Raw genomic sequence first — 26,860 nt, 5'->3', positions numbered from 1 at the left:
CGATCCCTAGCAATTCATAGGCAACTCTATTGTAAAGTGATGGTTTTGAACTATAAAACCTTTTATACTAGGCGCTCTAGCTCAAGTATAAAATCATCCATTATTTCTAACACAATTTACTTAGACCTTGCACCGCGAACCGCCATTTTGGCGCGAGAGGCCATCTTAAATTGGGCGCGTTTCGTTCAAATGGGCGCCGTAATTGCAAGAGGCGCCACTGTCTTTGAAGTTGCTCCACATTTTAATGCATGCTTCATTAGAAATGGTTTTAGTAAATACAAGTGGATAGTATGTTGCTGCTACAAAAATATACTCGTTTCTATAGGAATATGATTGATAGAAAATATTTTTCAACTTCCTTGGTCATAGACAATTTCCATAATTATTTAATTGATATTGGTTCAGCATAGGAAGAAGTCATTAAGCAGAAATAGGTCACTATTTAAATAATCGGCGTTTTGTCATCTTTATCATACACATTCATAAAACGTAAGCAGTCATAAAATATCTATTTGTTATTGTATTGTTCGTTTATCCATTATCCAGGTATAAAGTACTAAATAAGCAAGTATCATCGATGTCGTAAAAGTCGTTACTATACAAAGGGAGGTCGTAACTGACAATTTATATGAGCGCTAAGTATGGGCAGTAAAAGTTTACAGTCAGCGCCACCTGTTATCGGATAGAAGTACTACAGTCTTTTAAACTGAATAATGGCGTATCTTTTTGATGCATTTATCGATATCATCAACTAATAATCAGTCAACTTCATTTTTAATGTAAATTTAAACATTTTTTTATATGAACCCAGTTATTAGTTAGGCAATTAATTTATCTTTTACCTTAAATATAATTATGAAGACACATTGAGACTATTTGAGACGAACGGTTATTAGTTACATCGTGCAGGCATGTATAGTATAGCACTTTTATTATAAACTAGCTTTTGCCCGCGGCTTTGCTCGCGTTAGAAAGAGACAAAAAGTAGACTATGTCACTCTCCATTCCTTCAACTATCTCCACTTAAAAAATCACGTCAATTCGTCGCTCCGTTTTGCCGTGAAAGACGGACAAACAAACAGACACACACTTTCCCATTTATAATATTAGTATGGATTCTTATACCGCTTTATAACCCCTAACTTGTATTGTATTCCCTCCACTGTAGGTCACCAGTATATTGAGACCCGTAGACTAATGCACTTTAGCGGGTCAGTCATCAAAATCTAAACTGGTCTTTTAGCTTCTAGTATTAGCTTTTATGAGTAGATTCAGTCAGATTCGAAGGCGCTATTGTAACTAATCGTTTTTTTCCATGTTTTGCAATTTTTACAGCTTTAAATAAAGTGTCCACTGGTCACATGTGTCACACGTGTTCAGTAGATAATTATTAACATGGAAAATAAATTGATTAGGTGAAATTACCTTTTAATTAATTAATATAAGCTCGCTTTAAATTTTTATGCTCAGTCTTAGTTCCTTATACAAAAGAGGATTGAGTATTATAGAGAGTTACTGTCAAAGTAAAACGTGTACCTAATCAAGTAATCACAGTGCAGAGACTGCCATCTCTCGACACAAGCTTAACTTTTAAACCTCAGTTTTGACAATTTGGCCCATATTGATAGCTTGATATGTGTTAAAATGTGTGGTGACGGGTTAAGAATTTCACCACCCCATTTCTTCCCGTGGGTGTCGTAGAAGGCGACTATGGGATATGGGTTAAATTGTGGCGTAGGCGAGAGGCTGGCAACCTATCACTGCAATGTCACAGTTTTCTTTCAACTCCTTATTTGCCAAGAGTGGCACTGAAGCTTTAGTAGTTTCATGTGTTCTGCCTACCCCTTTATGGGATACTGGCGTGATTATATGTATGGCGTGAGTATATGTGTTAAAATGTCAAATATTAATATTAGCGGCATCTAGCTCTATGGCTTTGAGGTACGTTTTTTTCTTAGACTTTATCCGACTATACGGAGTTACATGTCTTTGCTTATACCTATAATTATTGAATATGTAATTTTTGTATGAGTTTTTTTTTTTTTTCACTTTTTATACATACATATAGGTAATGATATTTTACCTTTTTTCTAATGCTATCAAGACACGAATATCATATCAATATATTCAAGTTGAGATTTTTAAAATTGAAGCACGACTGTGGCTCGAATCCCATGAGACATCGCCCAATACGCGAAACGATAAGGGGTTGGGGGGAGGAAAAGGGAGGGAAGGGAAGGGGGAAGGGTAATTGATTGTCCGTGATTGATGACTTTAAAGGTTTGTGAAATTTTAGCTTTAGTTTAAAATGCATTAGTTGAGGCAATACTTGTCTTAGAGTATCATGTGTGAAAAGGGTATTTGATGTAACAATTGACATATAGGTCAAATGTGTCACAATATTTATTATTATTTATTTGTTAGCCTGTTGTGTCCCACTGCTGGGCAAAGGCCTCCCTCTCTTTCTTCCACGCGTCTCGGTTTAAGGCAATGTTTGGCCAATCTTTTCGAAAGACGTCAAGATCGTGCCGCCATCTCCTTCGCGGTCTGCCGTCACGCCGCACTACGTTTGGTCATAGACTAAAATTAATCTATGGTTTGGTGTCCATTCGGTACTTTTCTTGGCCCACAGGTCGTTTGGAATGCGGCAGTCGGTTGTGACTCTGCCTGCTACGCCGCGGTCCCAGGTTCGAATCCCGTTAAGGGCATTTATTTGTGTGATGAGCACAGATATTTGTTCCTGAGTCATAGTTGTTTTCTATGTATATAAGTATTTATATATGATATATATATATCGTTGTCTGAGTACCCACAATACAAGTCATCTTAAGCTTACCGTGGGCCTCAGTCAATCTGTGTAAGAATGTTCTATAATATTTACTTATTTTTTTATTTTAGATGTGTCCGGCCCAGTGTCACAATAAAAATTTTGAAGATTAGTATTTACTTAGAGGTAGCATAATATGACGTCACGGTTTATTACATATAGGTATCTATTCGGTAATAATATACCTACAGTAACTCTAATTCTTGTTAATATTTTCTACCTGTTGCCCGCGACCAAACTTTATCTAGCAGATAATGGTTAGATACTTTTCACGAGTAGGTACTTGATCCTATACGTGTTGTGAGTTTCTATAATGATTGACATATAAATTATCCACTTATACATACATCAATAATTATTGACTTATGAATGAAATATCGATCATAAAAGCGATATATCATGCGCGCGCGTCGAAAAAAGGACCGGAAATCTAACGCATACATAATTACGAATGCCTGCAAATGATAGTCGGAAACCGAATTATAACATGCAAAAAACTACGAATAATGACCACACATGTCATTTCTAAGGATTAAAACAAACATTGGTACCTGTATTATAAAACACCAGCTGTCTAACGACAATATAACTATTTATTGCCCTAATTAAATACAAACGCTTGTTAGTTTTGTGAAACAGACCCCTAATCATATTGTAATTAACTTCGTTTTTACGCTAATCCTCTCTGCGTTTTTTCGACACTTCAAAGAACGTAAAATGAACCGTCACTTTACGAAATAAGGTTTCACTTAGCGCGCTCTTAAGTTCAAACTTTTTTCACTTTGCAAGTCATTATCGAAGCATAATATAACGTATTTCAAGCGAGTAAGGTGATAATTTGTGAGTAAATATCATGGTCAAATATTTGACTTTTTGAGGTGTTCTTCTTCCATATAATTAGAGTGCAGACACCTTGGTGAGATGACCACTGGCGCCGCGGGCTTGTAGGGTGACCACGTTGGAATTTAAATCAGGACTTTTAATGAGTAGTGTCATTTTAATTTTGTTTCCTTTGCTTTGTTTCTGATTATGATCTCGTTATTTGAGGTTATAAACTTTAGACATTTTTTACAGATACATGAGCATTAGAACACAGATACTAAAATAAGATCATCATATCAGCCCTTTATTGCCCACTGCTGAGCACTGGCCTCTCTTCTATATCTAAGTACACCACCTGTCCCGGTCAAATAAGATGAATAATGCATCTTTGATGGTTTAGTACTTGTACCTATTGGAATGAATTTGACATTCAAAAAACTTAGATCTGATTTAAATGAATGTTATGAAACATAGTAACTAGATGTAGATATAAAATGTCATAACTATGCAATTGATGACATAAAAGACGTGGCACAATTTACAATAGAGAATATCGTATGACTAAAGCATGACATGTCACAAGCCTTCTTATTAAATATATGTTAAGTAATGCTAACTCGATAAATACTGAAGATAATAAGGCATTAATAGTATTACATTATTAGTTTAGTCATAAAAGGAAAACAGCCATATTTGATGCTGCAAAAAACTATGTTATACCTCAATACTAGGTAAAGCTGGCTTTGTCAACTAGTTAACCTTAATAGGTAGATAATATTTTCCTCTTATAAGAGAAATAAGTCCTCTCATTTATGAATTATGAAATAAACCTTTTATGTCCATTTTGTAAATAATTCCAGTAGAACCTACCAGCTTAATTGATACCATTTTGTAGTGTTTAAAGCCTGTGGTGCTGATCTATGACATTTTTATTTTTTTGTAGAACCGTGTCACAACATTAATGTATATTACACATAAATACAGTATATGTATTTAGAAAAAGTCTTACATATTAGATGAAACGATATATGAAACTGATACGAAGGTCGATAGCTAAGTACTTATTATATATAGGTAGGTAAGGTACCTGTAAACTAGAAGCTACATACTTATTGACGCATCAATTCATGCTTTATCTCGCAACAGATCATAGCCGATACTCCACACGAAGCAGTGACAGCAGCCTGTATATTACACATGATTAAACCATGAACATGTCATGTCACTTGACACTACTGACTTGTCAAACGTCAAACGGTGGTTACAGAAAAGGAAGTTTCAATCAATCAATATTTATTGTGCGTGATTCACTATTACTGTTATGTATAAAGTTGTAGGTACCTGTTTTGCCATGAAAATATGGTTTTGTGTTAGTTCAAAAGTTTCAAAACATTTACTGTTTAAGTATTTATTAGTATAATTGTATGTCAACTTACTACAATCAAAAGAGAATGAATTAAAGTTTTAAAATTTTGAATTGAAAATGTCTTTTTGGTGAGATGTAATTGTATACTATAGGTACTGTATACATATTGTACAATTACATCTCACCAATTAGGTAGCATAGGTAACATAGGTGACATAAAATACGGTAGCATTTTATCACCGACTACCTGCTACCTACTGAGGTAACATTATTTTAATATTTCACGTTACAAATTACAAAAAATAACTAGAAAGCACTTGAATGCCAAGTAATTTATTGAACACAATTGGCGTATTCTTAAACAAAAAAATATGAAAGAAAACTGTATTAAATCATTTTTCATCATGGTCACCATAGTTAAATTTCCAATAAACGCTAGTATGGTATCTCTATCAATATTTTTTACTGATTTGGTAACAAGTGTAGCCCGAGGGCCAAGCAGGTGGGTAACAAGTTTATAAAGTATTTCTACCGAATTTTATAACAACTGAAATTATGATATATCTTCATAGTTCTGCCCCTTCGATCGCCCACGAAGATCTAAGTAAAAACCAGTCTGATTCATATTTTATAGCTTAGTTTTCTAAAAAACTATTCAGCAGCAAGTCTGAATAAAATTCCAAATTTACGACACGTCACATCCTACTTATATTATGAAAAAAAAAATTAAAAAGATTCCCCACTATGTCCGTTTGTACCATCTGTAAGTATGTCTGTGTGTATTTTCGTAATTGTAGAGTGACTTGAACAAGATTTCGTGCGAAATCAGGGCGGGCCGATAATATATTCTAAAACCTATTCTCTAAACTTCCTTTAAACTATTAAAAAAGCACACCATTCCTCAAGTTTACACATCAAAATTAAATTAAACCCGTAACATTGACGTATTCAAAGATAATCATCCCAAAAACGGAAAATAACACGGCCGACTAACCTTTCGTTTACGAACGAGCATAAACAAGAAAAAAAAAAGAAAAAAAGTAGACGAGCAGTCATAAATAATAGAATCATTAACATCTGCCGCTATGATTTGGATCATCAATTTTTTTGACGAAAGTAGTTTGTATAGGTTCTTTTTGGGGCGGGATACGTGTTTTGACGGTTATTTTTGTGCTATTATTTTTTAATTTCCGTTATGGAATTGACTCTTAGCTAGTTTATAGGTAATGCGAACTTTAAAGTTCAGATCTAGATAGTGTAAGAGCTAATTAAAACTCGGGGGCTAGAATCGTGTCAGTTATATGAAAGCTAGATATTAATTAATTACGCTGTTTAATATTTAGAGTAGATACGTTTTAAAGTTACTACATAAATATTGACAAGGCTGGTAGTAGAAATTATCTGTTCATCTAGTACTAGTAACACTGAAACATGAGGCAGCTGTCTTTTGAGTATTATTTAGGTATCTACTAAAGATTAAGTACCTACTTAAGAATTCGTATCGTTTATTAGTAGGTAATAAGTAGGTAGACTGACGCTTATATTCTTTTTATCCTGAAAACTGTAATAACAATTATAAATTTGTAGCTTATATTATGATTAAAAGTGCAATGGTTTCAATCAATAGACGTTGTGTAATTCAGGGGCGCTTTTGAGTTGATCGTTATGTACTTATTATGTATGACAGACACATCCTCAATTCGATTGCACTTTTCAAAAATAGCAATGTTCAAATGATTGCTGACTGACAAAATTGATTACTCTAAATTTCAAAAATCATCCCCATGGCTTTGATAATGAACTCATGAGTTCATGAACTCACAGAAATTATACAAAAAAAAAAAACTGACACGAAGCTAAGTCACCCAAAACCGCTAGCTCTTTGTCTAAAAAAAAAGTAAATAAAACAAAATGTCTACTAACCAAATGGTCTGAGTGGGGGTCTCTGGGCGCACTAGGGGCTGGGTTGGGCCACAGCAGTTTTGACAACATCCGTTGGCTTTGGTTATAGATGAGCTCCTACGAAGGAGAAATAAAGTACTTTAGTAACTGGACATGGCACCATAAGCCTGTATTAGAGGGATAAATAATAAATTGTTAGAAATGTTTTTAAGTGGGTGATATAATGACGGCCTCTTAGACTATGTAGTGACTTCGTCTATAAAGCTTAAGGAAATCTCGTAAGGGCATTATAATTTAAGGACTTTTTAATATTTTAAACATATCATTGTCTAGAACATAAATAACACAAACTTTATTGAATTTAAAATGGGCAAGTGTGTATATGTGTACAAGTTTCTAATGGGGTGGCAACGCGCATGTGACACTCTTTGAGTTGCAGGCGTCCATAGGTTACGGTGACCGCTTTCCATCAGGCGGGCCGTACGCTACGCCACCGACGTAGTATAAAAAAAAAGTCACCTGGAATAAGCTATATAATTATTTGCGATTGTATTTGTGATTTATTTATTACCAATAAAATGAATATGAATATGCTATTTGCTTCGTTTGTGATTAGAATAATTTTCCGAGCTATAAAATAATAATAATGACATGCGATACTATAAATATATGTTTTCTTTTGATGACTGTTAGTTAGCTAACCTAATTATGTATTTTTTGTATTGGGATAGAAGAAAAAAATTAATAATATTATGCTAAAGAGATGAGATATACGCAACATTATGCCTTTGATGTTTGCCATAAATTATTTACACGTATTTTAAAAATATGTATTACTATGTCACTATAAGAGAAAAATGTAAGTAATTATCTCTGAATCTAAGCCAGATATTTCATAATTATATTAAAGTCTCTAAATGTGGACAGGAATACGCTGTTAAAATTATTCAGGTTATTCAGGCCCACGGTGTATAAAATATGTATTAAATAGAACAGTCACAAATAAAACTTATGGCAGGTGTAACAAGACATACATTGTAAACTACAATTAAATATGTCAATTATCCGTTTTTACAGGGGGGTCTTCTGAGAACGGGCATACTGGCCGAAGCAGAATAAGATTATTAATAATAATAACACGTTTTTTCGAGCTGCGCCCGCGCCGGCGGCGTCTGCGCAGGGATATGGACGGCGCGTGTCGACAACCTTTGGCCTGGTTATTAACAGCTAATATAGACATCCGGAAATTAGGCTAGTTTCCTATACTTCAAATAAAATATTTTATGCAGTGCACGCAATAAAGCACCACATAATTAGAAGAAAAATATAGACAGTAGTTATGTTTAAACATAATTTCTATTTAATAAGACAAAGAGAAATATATAACTTAATTATGTATAAATAAAATAAATAACAATTCATATGTAACTAGACTCCTTAACTCAAATAATCTTTTCAATTTAAGATTAGCAGTTAAGTATATTATAAATGCATGTACGTTTCTTAGAAATAAACAGATTAAATTTTAAATTTTTTTTATAAAGTAAATGAATTTACCGTGACGTCATTCCTCAGTATTTCATAGTATGTAATACCATATTAGCAAATCATTTTGACAGTTCTTAAAAAGTAGCCGATTTGACTAGTAGGAAACTAGCCTGTTGCGGGGCACAAATGGATGAGACTAGCTCAAGACCAGGACAAGCGGCGTACTAGAAGACAGACCTATGCTGAGCAGTGGGCGATAAAGGTCTGATATAATGATGATGATGAATGTGGGTATAGTGAGATGGGGTCCAGAAAGACCTGTGTGATCAAGAAAAGATGAAAAGCGGAAAGAGTAAGACCTCAGGGCTACATGGTGAAAAAGGCCACCTCATGAAAAGTTGCAAGTCACATCTCACAGTTAGAAACACAAAAAGATCTGTTCTTTTTGAAAGTACCATTAAATCTAAAATACTATGTTTTAATACCTATCAAGGAATTATAAAAAAACGCTAAGCATCATAACCCCATAAACAAACACCCCAAATACCGTAATCGCCTTTTTTTTTACAGAAAAACGTAGATGTTTATACCGATACGGTTAATTACAGGTCTTAATAAAAACTATTAAATGACGTTAAATTACCTAAAGCTGTATTTAGATCTGGTTATTAAGCATATGGCCCCGCTATGTTCCACTTTGAGTAGTAACATAATTCTATGCACCACAATTTATTTTTTATCTACTATGTAACTAATAGATATGTACAGTTTGAAATACATCACAAACTACGTTCCGGTTTTTTGTATTTAAGAAACGTGCCTGCCAAACTCAAAACACAGCTACAAAAGCTACAAAAGGCGATGTCAAGCGAATGCAAAAAGCCGCTGCAAACTTTATAGTGTCAGCTTTCTTAGGGCCGGTTGCACCAAACCGTCTGGCACCGTTAAAGCGTTCGTTAAATTTTATTGTATGAGAAGTTCCATAGAAATCTGCTGAGTGACGATGATGTGTCTGTCAAATGTGGTTGGTGCAACTGGCCCTTAGACACTTAAATTGGTGTTGGTAGTAAATCAAAGTTTTTGAGTTTTGACCCGTTTTACTCGAAGATTCTAGTCCGAATTAATTCCTCCGAACACTCCCCTTATATTCTTTATTGTGTCGCTAACCCATTACTTTTACACTACATAATTAATACCTATAAAAAATATTGAGATATTTGTAAACGGGGTTCAATCTCTAAATAGACGACTCCGAGTCTTTAATAAGTTAACTCAAAAGATTTAATAAGAGTCTCACAAACATTAAGACAACTTTTAAAACAGATGACCCAAGGACTAACCACTACCTTCAACATTTATAAGTTACCAAACCGAGTGTTGGCAACCTCTGGTTAAAAAGTATAACGAGACAGTAATAATAGGTTGAGCAAACTTCTCGCCCGCAAAACAAACACGGACAGAGCAGCCGCGCGCAGAGGGAACAGCATTTATACTTTGATTTATAAACCTTTTTTCTATTCGGAAAACAAATTCTGTCCAGACCCAAGAGCACGCGAGGGCAGAGAGGACAGCATCATTAACACATTGATTTATGTATTTTTCTAACCTTGTTTGAATTATGAAAGGTCTGATTGAGGTGTTGATTTTTAGTTTTGATTCCTATTTGGTCGGTTTATATAATTATGCTTAGTGTTGGACCGAGTGACGTTTCTGTGCAAAATGTTCGAGTTGATAAAGCAAGACCAAGTGAGGGTAGCTCGGAAAACTCGTGCATGTCAATGTCAAAACATTTTTGATACCTATTTGGTCGGTATTTATACATGCTTAGTGTTGGACCGAATGACGTTTCTGTGCAAAATGTTCAAGTTGATAAAGCAAGACCAAGTGCGGGTAGTTCGAAAACTCGTGCATGTCAATGTCAAAGCATTTTCTCCGAGATCACGACGTCATGAAAACATTGAATGTGATTTACTTAAAAAACACCAGCTTGATTTACTCTCTTAAACATTTTTTCACTATAAATTGGTCGCACTAATAAGCCACTTGTAGTATTAACTATTAATACAAGAGTTATTCGCAAAAAACTAAAAAAAGGGACCTTTACACCCCCCTCCACCCGTCAGCTCCTCCCCTACCCATCAGTACTTTGAGTATGTGGATTAGAACACCATTCCCTACCTATGCTAAAATTCGCTTATACACGAGTTTTTTCCCGCGAGATAGGCTTCATTGAGTGTGCTATATAGGTACAATGCCTCTTTATGACTTAAAACTAAATTATTCATTGATACATCAAGGTATTGGATATGCGGTTTGTAATTTTTCAATTTAGTTTACGAATAAGTTATTCAAGCGCAAATGACCCTCATTCCCGCATAAACAGCGAGTTATTAATTAAAATGATATATGAATCAATTAGTTTTTAATGAGAATGTAAAAGGTGGCAAACAAAAACGACACCTGCAAAGTCGAAGACTTAAAATACTTTACCTATAGAGTTTTATAAAAAATATTTCAATTCAATACGTATCTACACAAGCCTCTGTGGCCTATTTGACAATAGGGTCAATAGGGATGACGAATACATAAAAAATGGCATTCTGTTTAGTCCGTCAGTTAGATCGTCCAAAAATACTGAACACATATTTTTCTCTATTTCTAATTAATGAAAAAATACAAAGATATAGAGCATCAAACTTCCGGAGTGGGGGGCTTGTGATGTCACTCCTAAGTAAAAATTGTACCTAGGCGTGACGTCACGCGAAACTTCAACGCACTGTACCGTCCTCATTTTTCGTTTACGAGAAAAAAGAAAAAATACGCGTCTAAAATTCTTTGATTCGCCGATTGAACGTCGTTCATTCCTTGTTTAATAAGGAAATATTGACGCTAAGTAACAATGTTAAGTCTTATCGACATTAATACAGGGCCTGGCCACATGGGCGCGTTGCGGCGACGCACCGCAAAAATTCTGCGTTGCGTTGCCGCGCCGCCAGTTTTTGCGGCAGGAAATCTGCGGCGCGGCACCGCGACGCAAGAACTCGCGGTGCGTCGACGCACCGCAAAAACTCGCGGCGCGGCACCGCAACGCAGAATTTTTGCGGCGCGTCGCCGCGCCGCCAAAACTGGCGGTGCGTCGCCGCGCCTCGATGACTATACACAGTGCAGAACTTCACGATCAGTCTTTATCCAGACATGGATCCCATTACGCGCATTCTGCTCTTGCTCGTATTACGGAGGCGCTTAAAAAAAGGAGACGAAAAGAAGATGCTGGGTCAACCCATATATATATAAAATGAATAATGACGGAACTCATTTTGAAAGGAAATATGCGGCATTAAAGACAAGTGAAGTGAAGTTCAAAGAATATTTCAGAATGACAATAGCAAGTTTCGAAGAACTGGTCTTTAAAATCTCACCTCGAATAAAAAAACAATATATATTTAGAAAACCTGTCGGACCTCTGGAGATGCTGAGATTAACTAAATATGCCGAATACCGAATATTTACCGAATATTCGGCCCATCTCTAATGTGGACAAAGGACGAAAGGACAGCCTTATAGACAGTAGGCAGGCAATTATGGTCGCGCGATAAATGATAAAAATATCAGACCGTCCCTATCGCACTATTTGTAAGTACGATAGGGACTAGGGACGGCCCGATGTTTTATCATTTATCGCGCGACCATGATTGTCCTGCAACTTCTTATTGCTATCGGTGTCGAGTACTTATCCAAGTTAGGTATCTATTTTAAATATGACGGTGTAATTGTGTGCAGTACAGTACCTACAAAAAAATGGTACAGAAATTAAAAATAATTACAGTACGCTGAACCAAAATAATATATTACTTACAATACTATATATCATATCATTTTCCTCAGAGCATTTTTCCTGTCTTTGTGTATACTACCTACGGTTGGCAACCCTACGGCCGTTTTCACATTATCCGATCCGATATCGGATATAGGAAGGATGTAAAATGTAAGATTTAAGTAAGTAAGTAAACACTTTATTGTACAGGAAAATAATACAGCACATAATATTTAAAATAAAAAGTTTCAGTACAAAGGCGAACTTATCCCTTTAAGGGATCTCTTCCAGTTAACCTTTGAGCATTTGAGGGAGAGTTTGAGACGGTAGACATCCACATAATACAAAAACTACAAAATAATAACAATACATTTTTCATTCCTTAGTCTAACACGCAGTATATATTAATAAATATATAAATAATCAATAAATATTTAATATATATAAAATATATATATACTACTTACAAAACCGCATACAATCCCTGTCTCAGTTTTCGTCCGATAGCCACAGTTTCTTTAGATTCGCCTTCAGCGATGCGACCGATTGACACTGTCGAAGAGGAGGTGGTAAAGTATTCCACAGTTTGACCGAGTACACCGTAAACGAATTATTATATGACCGATGTTTGTGGGGTGGGATACCTAGAGTGAGATTCGCACTGGAACGAAGCCGGTGCCCACTGCCACTGCACAGATTTATGCGCTTCCAGGTTTTTATTTATGTATTTAATAGATCATTATTACTAAAAAACGATATAAAACGCAAAAATTGCGGATTTAATGCAGATGGCACTCTCCTAGAACAGTTTTTGTCCGAGGCACCACCGAACTGCCGATATCGGCAGGACGCTTCCGACATTTTTGGCATGCCGGACCCCCCGCCAGCTGTCGGCCGATAATATTTGTGTGTGTGCGTATATAATGTAGGTAAACGTTTGTAGTGTAGTGTGCGTGACAAAAATGGCGTCTATTAAACAGCTGCTGTTAATGATGAATTTCTGTTGAAAACAAAAAGATTGTAATTCATCGGTCCGAATTGCGGATACTAATTTTTTCATCCTTTAGTAGATATAGTTAAATGTAAAATTATAAGTATTTATTTTACTTGCCGCTCTTGAGTATTTTTATGCTCGTTATTTTAATTTACAATAAAATATTTGAAATATAGTGCTTATAATTTATTAAATATAAAACTTTTTAAAAATATTTTTTGATACAAAATCATACTTCATTGATTTGGAACAATGCGTTTTATCGGACCGACATCCGTCACTATCGGAAGCGTTTATCGGATGTAGGATGTCGGTCCGACACCCGATATCGGATCGGATAATGTGAAAACGGCCTACACCGCTCAATGTGGCATTTGCACGATACAGCAACGTGCCGCGGCGGCCGGCCGTGTCGCAGTTGTTAGCTAAGCTACCCTTGTGTGCGTGCGTGATGACACGATTCGCTGGTTGTTCTTTTAGGTATTTAAGTACTTTTAGGTGTTTAAGTACTTTTAGGTATTTAAGACGCTACAGGAGCGAAAATGGAAAGGAAAGGGAGCCCTTTCAATTTGGGAATTTTAGTTAAATATACTAGTGTTATTAACTAGATTTATCGAAAAAAATTGTCCATTCAGAACAACTCAGTTAAAAGATATTGCGAAAAAATTCTTTAAAATCGAGGTTCCGCTCTCGACTGTTTCCTCCTTCAAAACTTAATGAATCGTAAGTGCGTTTTCACATTATCCGATCCGATATCGGATGTAGGACCGATATCCCATACATTACAGGCGCCATCTTGTATTTTTTCCATTGAAATCCTTATGACATCCGATATCGGATCGGATAATGTGAAAACGGCCTAACGGAATTTAATTACTAACAAAAATAATTGATTAGTCTATAATTTGGATGTTTAGATTATTGCAATACATTAAGACGCTACGGGAGCGAAAATGCTAAAATGAAAAGGAGTCCCCCTTTCAATTTGGGAATTTTAGTTAAATATACTAGTTTTATTAACTAGATTTATCGAAAATAAAAATTCCATTAAGAACAACTCAGTTAAAAAATATTGCGAAAAAATCTTTGAAATCGAGGTTCCGCTCTCCTTTCCTCCTTCAAAACTTATTTAAACGGAACGAAATTTGAGAGTCTGAATAATTTAAAATGAAATAATCTGTGTCGGACCGTTTAGATTTTTTGGACAATTGTTACCGATCTTGAGTATCCCTTTTTCAAACCATATTGAAAAATGCCGTTTTTAGAAATTTTTGATTGGATCTAGCATCTTTTAAAATAAGAATAGCAAAAAATATCAAAACGGTCCGACTCAGAAAAAATAATAATAATCTGTGTCGAAAAAATCATTGCTCTATCTTCAAAAACCAAGGAGGAAATAGTCGAGAGCGTTTGTATGGAGAACTGACCTGTATCGTATCGTCTTAAGAAATCTGATTTCAAAGGTTTAGGTAGGAAATCTAATCATCAATATTATTGCAATGTAAAATTATTTTTTTCTTTTTTCTCCGTGTTTTCTAACGCGCTTATTTTTAGGAAGCGGTTTTTTTTCATGGTTTGTTTAAGGTACACACCGACATGTTGTAAACATTTTTTAGTTTTTCGTAAGTTAGTCGTTCGCCCACACATGGAGTACTGTTCTCATCTATGGGCAGGGGCACCTCAGTACCAGCTTCTCCCTCTGGACCGCATCCAACGACGAGCGACTCGAATTGTCAACTGCCAGCATATCTCCGATCGGCTTGACCCCTTGGCGCTGCGTAGAGATGTGGCCTCGCTCTGCATTTTCTATCGCATGTATAACGGGGAGTGCTCCGAGGAATTGTTCGGATTAATCCCTACCGCTTCTTTCCGCCATCGCCGTACGCGACAACATTTCCATCGTCATCATCTAGATGGCTGGCAGTCCTCAACTGTGCGTTTCTCCAGAAACTTCCTGCCCCGCACAGCTAAACTGTGGAATGAATTGTCGCCTGCGGTATTTCCGGACCGATACGACCTTCAAATCTTCAAGAAAAGAGCGTACACCCATCTTAAAGGCCAGCAACGCACCTCCAACACCTCTGGTATTTCGGGTGTCCATGGGCGGCGGTGATCGCTTACCATCAGGCGACCTGTCTGCTCGTTTGCCTCCTATCCCATAAAAAAAAAAAAAACGGTGGTCTACAGCTAAAATTGATCTACGACAGAAATGATCTGTACATATTAAAGTAAGTAGGGAAGAAAACCGCCATGCTGAAGTGTATTTGTGCATGCCACGTCTGGTCTGTCGCATGCATGGTGAGACGACTTGGACGCCTTTATGAGTGACTGCATGGCCGGAAAAATAACACCAGAGGGAGTTGAGGAAATCAAGGGGAGAGGCCTTTGCCCAGCAGTAGGGCACTATAACGGGCTAATTAAAAAAATCTGAACCAGTTTAATTTTAATCTATTTTTAAGAAAATTTCCTACTAAAATGTAGATTCTAGCGAAAAAACGTACCTAGGTTTTTCCAGTGGAACATTATTTTTAGCTGCAAGCCACTATTTACGATTTAATCGATTTAAATAAAACTTGCCTACTAACTAACTAACTAGTATGGCACTGTGATCCAAAGAGGATCTTGGCCTCCAAAACGAGAGCACGCCACTTATCCCGATCCTGCGCAGCTTCCTGCCAATTATCGGCTTGTAGCTGACACAGATCCGCCATCACGCTGTCTCCCCAGTATCTGGGCCGACCCGCCGGGCGGCCACCAGTTGGTCTTCCCAGATACGCCCTCTTGGCAGCCCGATCCTCTCCCATTCTGAGTAGGTGGCCGAACCAGCGAAGTCTGTGGGATTTGGTTACGCCGATGATGTTCGCTTCGCCCACCAACTCCTCTATTTCGGTATACCTCCTTATCCATTAAATTATCCATTTGCATATTGATCGTAGTGAAAACACGTACGAAAACGACGTACGTTTTTCTGTTTTACTTATTTAAAGGCACAGGTCACACGTTTTTCATCAAATTTATATCGTACCGTTTTGGTTTTTTGGCTAATTGTTACCAATCTCGAGTATCACTTTTTTTGCGCCATAATGAAAAAGGCAGTTTTTGGAAATTTTTGATTGACTCGAGCGTCTTTAAAAATAAAAATATCAAAACGTTCCAACACAGATAAGATTAATAATTAATAACAATCTGACTGGGAACAAATCAAATTATTTTATTGAATATTTTTTTGATTTGTTATTTAATAACCTAACAATAAAATTAAATTTTTGAAAAACTCCCGACCGCGACATAGTGGACCGATTTTCATGAAACATGGCTAAGAACACTCCCGACTAACTCAGCTTTCAGACAAAAAAACTAAATTAAATCGGTTCATCCGTTCGGGAACTACGATGCCACAGACACACACACACACACACAGACAGACAAACAGACAAATAGACAGACAGACACGTCAAACTTATAACACCCCTTCGTTTTTGCGTCGGGGGTTAAAAATAGTCTTTCGCTATATCGTAATGCTGCAAATGGATTCATATAGGAGGTGCAAGCACTAATTGTTGCCTTGGGCCTTGTCGTTTTTTCTTTCGTGTATGATGTCTATTTCAATTTATAGAATAATCTGTGTTGAAAAAATCAGTCTACCTTCAAAAACCAGGGAGCAAATAGTCGAGAGCGTTGGTATGGAAATTGAACCGTCCTGTATCGTCTTAAAAATATAATCGATTGTCGATTTAGCCCCGCTCCCCAGCTGCCAGCTTGCGGACCTGAGGTTGACTATGATAAGAGAAGCATCTTAGCAGGTTGCCTCAAGGGCCTACTCCAAAATCCTGCCAGATTTCCGTCCATAGTCCATAATAGTGCGTAATTTTATTTTCACGAATTTATTGGATTCGGTTCGGACGTAGTTCGAAAGCGCTTTATTTTTAACGTAGGTACCTATCGTCATATTCAGATAGAACGAATATTTTATTTACCTATGTATTTACAAATTGTCAAATCTTTTGGGAATTACATAAAAGTCATAAAATTATTTATTTAATTAAATTTTGAAAAAACCCCCGACCCCGACATAGTGGACCGATTTTCATGAAACATTGCTAAGAACACTCCCGACTAACTCAGCTTTCAGACAAAAAAAATCAATCTAAATCGGTTCATCCGTTTGGGAGTTACGGTGCCACAGACAGACACACACACAGACAGACAGACAGACAGACAGACAGACAGACAGACAGACAGACAGACAGACAGACAGACAGACAGACAGACAGACAGACAGACAGACACGTCAAACTTATAACACCCCTTCGTTTTTTGCGTCGGGGGTTAAAAATGTTATTATTTAAATCTACCCATCGATGTACCCATTGCGGAAATATAAATTAGAGAGGCACTCCATTGTCAATAAACCCTTAATTGCATGATTTTACTTTTTTTAACAATTTACAGATATATGACACCATGGTGGTATATATGCTGAGCACTGGAAAAATAATGAAAAAAATCTATCACCATTTTTTTAATATGAAACAACGTAACTAAAAAAGATGATTTTTAATAGCATATTGAAAAATTCGAATATTGCTTAGTATTTTATCGTGAAAAACTGTACTAAATCTACTATTGATTCAATTTTCGTGATGCTTGGAAATAAATCCATCACCAAGTAAAGAAGGGTTAAATATAAACGACACGAAGTTTAATTCGAACACAACAGTTCACAATTGCGAGCAGCGGCAACGCACCGCCAGTTTTGGCGGCGCGGCGACGCGCCGCAAAAATTCTGCGTTGCGGTGCCGCGCCGCGAGTTTTTGCGGTGCGTCGACGCACTTGCGCGCGGTGCCGCGCCGCAGTTCTTGCGTCGCGGTGCCGCGCCGCAGATTTCCTGCCGCAAAAACCTGGCGGCGCGGCAACGCAACGCAGAATTTTTGCGGTGCGTCGCCGCAACGCGCCCATGTGGCCAGGCCCTTTTTTTAGCATACATATTTGATAATACCTACGTGACTGGTTACCTTGCTATTTGAACTGAGTTGGTATTGAAAAACTTTTGGAATGTCCCGGAATAGAAGTTAATCCAAATCTGCCGGCGTATCATGCTTCCAATTTTATCACTTATCCGCGTGGATAAAGCATCCGTCACGCTTTGGGAAGTATGTCGGTGTGAGAGTGACCGTTGTCTTATCCACGTGGATAAGTGATAAAATTGGAAGCATGATACGAGTACTGCCGGCGTATCATGCTTCCAATTTTATCACTTATCTATGTGGATAAAACATCCGTCACGTTCTGGCAAGTATGTCAGTGTAAGAGGGACAGGTGTCTTATCCACGCAGATAAGTGATAAAATTGGAAGCATGATACGCCGGCTGGTTAAGGCCAGACGAGGAAAACACTCTTCATATTCCGTTGTTTAACTATAGTTTTGCAAGGATTGTTCAGTACATTGCGCCATGAGAAAATGATCGAAACCGCACGCCTAATTCCTACCATGCTTTACAGCTTAATTCTACGACATCAGAATTTAATTTACAACTCGCGGTACTGTGTTTACGGCAGATTGCTGGTCGCACGCCCCGAGTAATGTCTCGGATTCCAGCCGGCCTAGCCAACGTCACTGTCGTTGACTATAACACGCCTCGGACAATGGCGATCAAATATACGAAAGAGGTGCGTTCCTACGCACACATCTCGTGTCGTTGAACGCGTACCATGCTTCTATGAGTGAGATATGACAGATCGACTGGTCGCGTTTTTGACAGGCGGTAACAATGAGGTAACATAGAGCGAGCGGGCGGCACTTTCAGTGTGGAACGGAAGTGGCCATACCATGCGATAGTACTCTTTAATATACTGTGGCTACGGCCTGGCAAAAAAGAGTAGAAATGGCATATTTTTTTATCACAAAACGCACTCTAGCTTTGTAGCGATAATACGGAAGAGCGGTGGATATAGCTACGATATTATCGTAAGTGTTTGTGTATTTGTACCCAGAAGAGCTAGAGGGACGATGAACGATATACTTTTTTTTTTATTATTATAAATGGTCTTACTTACTCTTGGCCACAGACTAGCCAAAGGCAAAGACGTGGCCTACGATGGAGTGAGCTCGCCCAGAAGATGCCTGTTCACTCTTGATTTGAAGGTTGCCGGGTTATAATATGAGCTCGGAAATATAGCCGCCGGCAAGGAATTCCACTCCTTGGCAGTGCGCATAAGAAAAGAAGAAGCAAAGCGTTTCGTGCGGATTCGTGGAATATCCACCAAGTAAGGATGGAGACACTTCACACTTCCACTTTTGAAATGTAAGCGATTCTGACGTTGGCTAGGTAATTTGTTCTGCTGACGGGTGGGAGAAATTGAAAAATAAATAACAATCAGGGGTAAGAATAGATTATTAAGAAAAAACGTTGTGAATAAGTAGGTTAAAGCACAGTTTGATATTTCGTTGGTTAATCGACAAAAGTTGTAATTACCCGCAAATGTACAAAATAATTTATGTTTTATACAAAAGTACAGAGTATGGAAAATGGTAACAGGCAGGTCAATGTTACAAATTATTCGCTTCAAGCATCCCTTATTAATTAACTTCTTGAAAGTTGACCTACACTGACCCCAAAAAAGCTGACACCAAATAAAACCGTTGGCCACAATTGAAACAGTGATTTACGAGGAAATAATAATAATGTCAAGAACTTAATCAGCGTGCGCCTGCGCCGCAATTAGTGTCGTGTACAAAATATGAATCGGCGCCCGCGCCTCCAGGCGAGTACAGTCGGCGCCGAGAAAAACAATAGTGTTATCAGAAGAAAAATTAGAAACCTGGTTCCGGTGTTTTTGGAGTAATTTCACTCAAAAAGGACAGCATTTTCAGTCCCACCATGTAGTGTAAGAAACTACAAATTCAATAAATTCTTCGGGATTTTTTTAAAGATTGAATCTGCTAGTAAAATTTTGAGCTCAAAATATGAATCGCCTAAGTTTGCGTCTTCAGGAATGTGCACTCCGCGGCAGAAAAATAATAAGGCGAGCCAGAAAAATTTTGACGGTCCTGATCTCACAAATCCAGGAGTTTTTGGAATAATTTTTTGGGGGCACCATGCAGTGCAAATTTGAATTTTCATGATATTTGGGAGACTCTTTTATTATTGAATCTGCTAGTCATTCTGAGAAATAAGAATCTAAATTCTAATTTAAAAATAAACTTCAACTTCTGATTGACCTTTTTTTACACAAGAACTTGTGCTCTAAGCTCTAATCCATAACATTCAGTGAAACACGAATGGGCGGAGTTATTTAGCTGCTCACATGTAACGTTTTCATCCCTTACTTATAAATATGAGGAAAAAATGAAAAAGAAAAGCGTCGTTGACTGTACTATCGTAAACCGGCCCGAAGCAGATTATACCCCAAATATGGACACGAAGCGACGTAATCAAATTAACTCAGCTTTCAGCTCCAAGCTAACTATATTGTCACGATAATTCTATAAAACTAGCTTTGCTTGACATAGTCCCCCAGCGCCATCTCTGATCTCAATCGACCAATAAACCTGGCCGAATATGGAGCCGCCTAATTAAGCAACATAACCGAATATCGTGTCTTTACCTTTCACCAGTCGGGAAGAAAAAACACCGCAATAGATTAATGATACGAGCCAGCGCCGTAAAAGAACGAACTAACAATGTATGATGCTCATGCTATCTTGTAGCTAAAAGATCAGCGCAAAAGCAAAAGGGATTATCTTCGTCCTGCAAGTTTGTTTAGAAAGCTACTTTTGGTTTTAAGTTGGTACTGGTGTCGTGCGCGAGCGGTGACGCGTTGCCCGCCACCCGCGAGCATGAGAAAGACACAGCTATAAGTTGGAAAGAGATGGAGGAATAATCAATAGAGGCGCCACCAGAACGCCGCGGGGCGGCGCCCGCGTCGGCCCCACGCGCTCAACTCTTATTGAGAAATTCTCGAGATGATGCATAATTCTTTTTGGTTTCCTGTGTGGCTAGTACCCATGTTAACAATATTACCATTTATCGTTGACTTTGTGTGCCCTTCGGCCGCTGATTTATAAGTTAGCGGCCCGATTGTTTCAAGATAAAGCGTTTAAACGCGCGGTATATCTTGGGAGCGATTGTATTCTTGTACGACTCTTATAAGACTAAGAAGGCTTTCTGGCATAAAATTTCGCTTTTGGAGCTTAACATTTCGATTCATTCAAGTCTTTAAACAATGGTTTTCTTATTATAGTTGCCATATTATGCTTATAGACGATTAGACGTCTCAACATGTCTAAAGGACGTGGGTAATCAGCGTTCCGTATAAGGCCCTATAAACCCACAAAAAGATGATCATATAGCCGTTAAAACAGCAATCAAGCCTTATCACAGTTATGGTAATAAGACATGCTAATTCTCAAAACCAACAAGCGATGAAAAAGAGAAAAAGAAAATCGCTCCGAGCTAAAAAAGGAAAGAAGCCCGCAGACGGGCGCCAGGGTCCAATTATGGCACGGTGGCCTAATCCACAGTCGTGGTCGAGATATCTCGAGAATGCGCTAGACGTTTGGCTGTACGAGAATTATTGAAAGGTCGGCCGTTTAAAAAATTGCCGAGTTAGGGTGTCCCGTACGTTAGTGCGGGTAAAAAGTTATCGTTGGATTTTTTGGCGTGAATTTTTTTGCGTGTTGTGAATGACGTTTTCAGTACACAATTTGAGACAGGTATATTGCGCGTTCTGCTCATGAAAGTGCAAATAATATTTATCTGAAGATGATCTCCAATAATCAAATTGGTCCCGAGCTTAAACTTTTTTAATTTTGGTTCCTCATGTCAGAACTGTTATCTTGTCTTATCTGCGGGCCGATTTTTGAGTCTCACGCGTTCGAATTCAGAAAATAGTCACTGAAAATAATAGGCAAGTCACCGTTTTCAACCGGTATTTTAGTGACAGTGAGATTCAAAAATCGGCCCCCTGATCTGATCTGCATTTGATGAGAATGATCAACATTCTTTTTATCTCATTCTCAGACCTGTGCTTCTACTATAATCTTCTGATAGCAGTACAAGTATCTTATTTTATATTACACTACGGTTTACCAATGCCTCTGTGACAGTCAATCCATGATTCAAATCGCGCCGTGACCTATCGGCCTCGGCGTGACGCCATTGGCCGGTACTGTCCCGCCCATGTCCGGTATTTGTATAGCTAAGTCTGCTGATATCAATTACTACGAATTGTCACTTCTGTGGTGTACAGTTCTCACTCAGAATCGCTTTAGGTTATGTTTTTTTTTTTTCAATTCAATATGTTTATTAAAATGCTAAAGATAATAAACATTGAATACGAGTGTTTATATTACATGGAATAAGACTATTATGTAAGTCAAAACGTTATATTCATTCAGTTATATAATTAGGTCGCCACTTAAAAAAAATAAGATCTTAATTTTGTCGATGAACTTGGCTCTCATCGGTATTTGTCGCTACGGGCAATTTTTTGACATTTTCAGTTTTTAAAAATAACTAATATAATAACTAAGTCGTAGAACTGTTTCAGTGTACAATAAATGTAGGTATACTAGTAGGAATAGATGTCCTTTAACACGTTCGGCGGCGGTAGTAGATTATAAATATAATTTTACTGATAATTTTGATTGGCAACGACCTACGACTACAACCGTCATCGCCTCCGAACGTGTTAAAAATAGTCCTAAATAATTATGTTTCGATTCGACAAATACATAGGTAAGTACTATGAACATGTCCCCGATAATAATAAAAAATCGATGTTACAACCGATAGTCCACTTAACACTCACCAACTACCTATTACATTAAAAATACACCTTACTACAACATTTATAGAATCCAAACTCAAATAAAATATTTCAAATAACTAGGGTGTCATAACTAAGGGTGTTATGATAAAAGACGGATTAAAATGTAGTGTAAAAGGGGCTTAAGTTATTACGTCACGCCTCGCGTCGCCGCCATTTTGTGTTATTAAATAATAACGCATTATGAGTGCTGAGCCGTGTTTTTATTAATAATCGCTTTAATAGGGAGGAAGATATGCTATTTTGTAATACATTATGCCATTTTTGTTGAATGAGAAAGAAAGAAACGGAATGTCATTACGGAGCTTATAGTATGAACTGAAGAAACTTTCTTCTGGTACCTATGAATTTATAATTTATAACAAAATACCATGAAATTAAGTACGTACCTAGTAAATGCTTTATTAAACGAAATATGGAGAAGATTGAGCAGTAAAGCGAACCCTGGTGCTAGGCCGGGAAAACGCTAGGTTCAAGAAAAATAAAAATGAAGATAAATATTTATTGCAGTTGAAGCCAAGATGACATATTTACCAGAAAAAGAAACAAAATCAGTCATCCATACATGTGCGATAGAGACAGATAGCTTATAGTTTCGTTTATCAGCGAACAATTATCAACTTGGTACAACCAGTCTTTATTGTCTGGTCCCGATACGGGACAAGGCATTGGAAGGGTTCTCATTTTAGACGGCGAGCGATTTCGTATACTATTTTAGATCAAACTAGCTTATGCCCGCAGCTTTTCGCTGGCGTTAGAAAGAGACAAAAAGTAGTCTATGTCACTCTCCATACCTTCGACTATCTCCCCTTAAAAAATCACGTCAATTCGTCGCTCCGTTTTGCCGTGGAAGACGGACAAACAAACAGACACACACACTTTCCCATTTATAATATTAGTATGGATGTTATATGGCATTGTAATACTAATAACAAATAACCTTGCTTGTATGCATTGTATGCATGTAAAGCCGTGTAAATCAGCCCTTAGGTAAGAAAAGTCGCATCTTCATGGATGGTACAAACTTTACTGAATCAGAACGCTACCTTAAACCAGTAACAGACCACACAGGTAACTCAGGGTTCTCGAACGACAGTCACGCGGCATCACGGTCGTAGGTCGTAAATCGTCTATCGGCTAATCTGAGGTTCAATTAACCTGAGCAATTAAACGCTCGGATAAAGCGCTGGTGGTCCCGACATGTTCGAGATTGGACGATTAAGTTATGAGATACGGTGGTAGCCCAGTAGAGTAAGTAGAAGGGTACTTTTAGACAAGAGCTTTCCATAAATTTTTAAGTTGGTCGACTGTTCGCGTTTTTGACAGGCGGTAACTGTGAGGTAACCGAGAGGGGGTGGGCGGCACTTTCAGCGGGGAGCGGGAGTGGCCATACTGTACGATAGTACTCTTTATTATACTGTGACCACAGTGACATTGACACTTGACACTGACAATTCTGTGCCTACTTCTGGGTTGATAAGTAACACTGTTACTCAGCAATCTCAGCATCAATATTTCCTTGTTGAACAGGCAATGAACGGCAAAGTGTTACTGTCGGGCGACAATGTCACTGTTGTTAAATAGGCCAAGGATTGAATAACGTATTCAGTGGGTCTATTATGCTTGCAATAGGGATGACGACTACATAAAAAAATGGCATACTGTTTAGTCCGTCAGTTAGATCGTCCAAAAATACTGAACACATATTTTTCGCCACAGATGTCATATATACCATAGATCAAGCAAACGTATCTACTTAGCGTGTCAAATGAACTCAGTGAAATCCACTGAGTTGTCCGTCTTTACTCGCAGCTTGCAGCTTTCGGGCGTCAATTTTTGTAAGTTGAAGTCAACCAAAACATAAAAAATGCCTCGTTACGTGATATTCAATTGCAACAACACAAAAATTATGAACAATCAAGAGCCTGAGACATATTTAAAATTACAGGCAAGAATCAACTTCAGTACAAAATTTGACACGCTCGGCCCCTATACAAATATATGAATTTGTTTCTTCTATCTAAATTAAGTTCTGTGTTTTTCGCTTTTTCTAATTAATGAAAAAATACAAAGATATAGAGCATCAATGTTCCGGAGTGGGGGTTTGTGACGTCACTTCTAAGTAAAAATTGTACCTAGGCGTGACGTCACGCGAAACATCAACGCACTGACCGTCGTCATTTTTCGTATACGAGAAAAAGAAAAAATACGTGTTACGTGTAATTAGTTTTTTTTAGACGTCTCGCCTATTTTATCACTTATCTACATGGATAAAGCATCCGTCACGTTCTGGTTCTGACAAGTAGGAAGAGGATCGAGTATTATGGAGAGTTACTGTCAAAGTAAAATGTGTAATCACAGTGCATATAGACTGCCATCTCTCGGCACAAGCTTAAAACTTTTGAACCTCAGTTTTGACAATTTGGCCCATATTGTTAGCTTGATATGTGTTAAAATGTCAAATATTAATATTAGCGCCATGTAGCCGAGCGTTCCCCAAAGGTGTAACGCCACTGTACCTTTTTCTCTAGGGCTGTGAGGTACGTTTTTTTCTTAGACTTTATCCGTCTATACGGAGTTACATATGTCTTTGGAGATACTGAACTCGCGACAGACAGGACAGGAATAACAAAGGTACAAGACGATAGATATCTCTCTAAACTTATAACCTTGTTCTACAATCGTGATCTGAGAGTGTCTGAGTCTGCCCGCATCTTTCCACCCGCATGTAAGTTCGCGTCTTCCATAATGAACTTATTTTTAGACTAATAGATTTTATTCATTAGTTTAATAATGTTATCAGGTTGAGTAGCTTCTATCTTATTTTATACCTACACATTTTAGAACTGTTTATGGACTCGATTTTAATGTTAGTGTCCTTAGTTAACGATCAAATAAGTGCACCATCGTTAGTCAAGTCATTTTCGCAAATTTCTGTTTTCCTAATTCAATAAGGATGTTTAAATCTGGAATTACAGGATGAAATTCTGAACATAATAAATAAATATTATAATTAGGACATTCTTACACAGATTGACTGAGTCCCACGGTTAAGCTCAAGAAGGCTTGTGTTGTGGGTACTCAGACAACAATATACATAATATACAAATACTTATATATAGAAAACATCCATGACTCAGGAACAAATATCTCATCACACAAATAAATGCCCTTACCGGGATTCGAACCCGGGACCGCTGCGTAGCAGGCAGGGTTACTTACGCGCTAAGCCAGACCGGTCGTCAAAATGACCCTTTTCTATTGGAAAACCGCATATTATCTAGTACATAATCATAGGTAGTATTAAATACATCACGAATTTGCCAGACTTGAAAGAACCAATTTATAAACTCCGTTTAAAAGCATGAACTGTGTTAAATTCTGTAGTGGGTACAAACAGAACAAAATAAGGGAGTGTTTCCAACTTCATAATTTCCATAGACATTTGACATTAATGATGACATTACCCACTTTGTCATTACAAATACAGCTAACTCGTCCCGACTATATTCGACCACATCTGCCTCGAACAAACGCAGTCGGCACCTTTGAGCGCTCAAAGGAGACCGATTTGTTAGGCATAAAGAGCTCTTTATACCACCGCTGATATGGCGATTCAATTAATGCACCAATTGTCGCGTAAACGGGTAAAAATGTTCACGATCTCTGCTACCATGCGACCTTTTCAAATCCGAGACGCCTAACTTTCAAAAAGTCTTATTTACACTTACCGTGGAAAGGACATACGACTATTTGAAAGATGATGTTCTAACTTACAGAAAGGCGTATGTAGGGTTGGAGTGGAAAAGGAGATAC

The 26,860-nt window shown here is 37.5% G+C and overlaps 1 protein-coding gene across 1 annotated transcript in view; it reads right to left on the bottom strand.

Moving 5' to 3' along the window:
• The window catches only part of LOC125236253 (optomotor-blind protein), a 175,967-nt gene that overhangs the window by 58,779 nt on the left and 90,328 nt on the right, over window positions 1-26,860 (bottom strand). The window contains 1 exon segment of the mRNA XM_048142943.1: window positions 6,939-7,034. Coding sequence (XP_047998900.1) covers window positions 6,939-7,034 — 96 coding nt within the window.

This window comes from Leguminivora glycinivorella, chromosome 19, assembly GCF_023078275.1.
Source record: "Leguminivora glycinivorella isolate SPB_JAAS2020 chromosome 19, LegGlyc_1.1, whole genome shotgun sequence".
Taxonomy (NCBI): Eukaryota; Metazoa; Arthropoda; class Insecta; order Lepidoptera; family Tortricidae; genus Leguminivora; species Leguminivora glycinivorella.
Note: the sequence above shows the minus strand (reverse complement) of the source record. Positions and strands in the feature narration are given on the sequence as shown.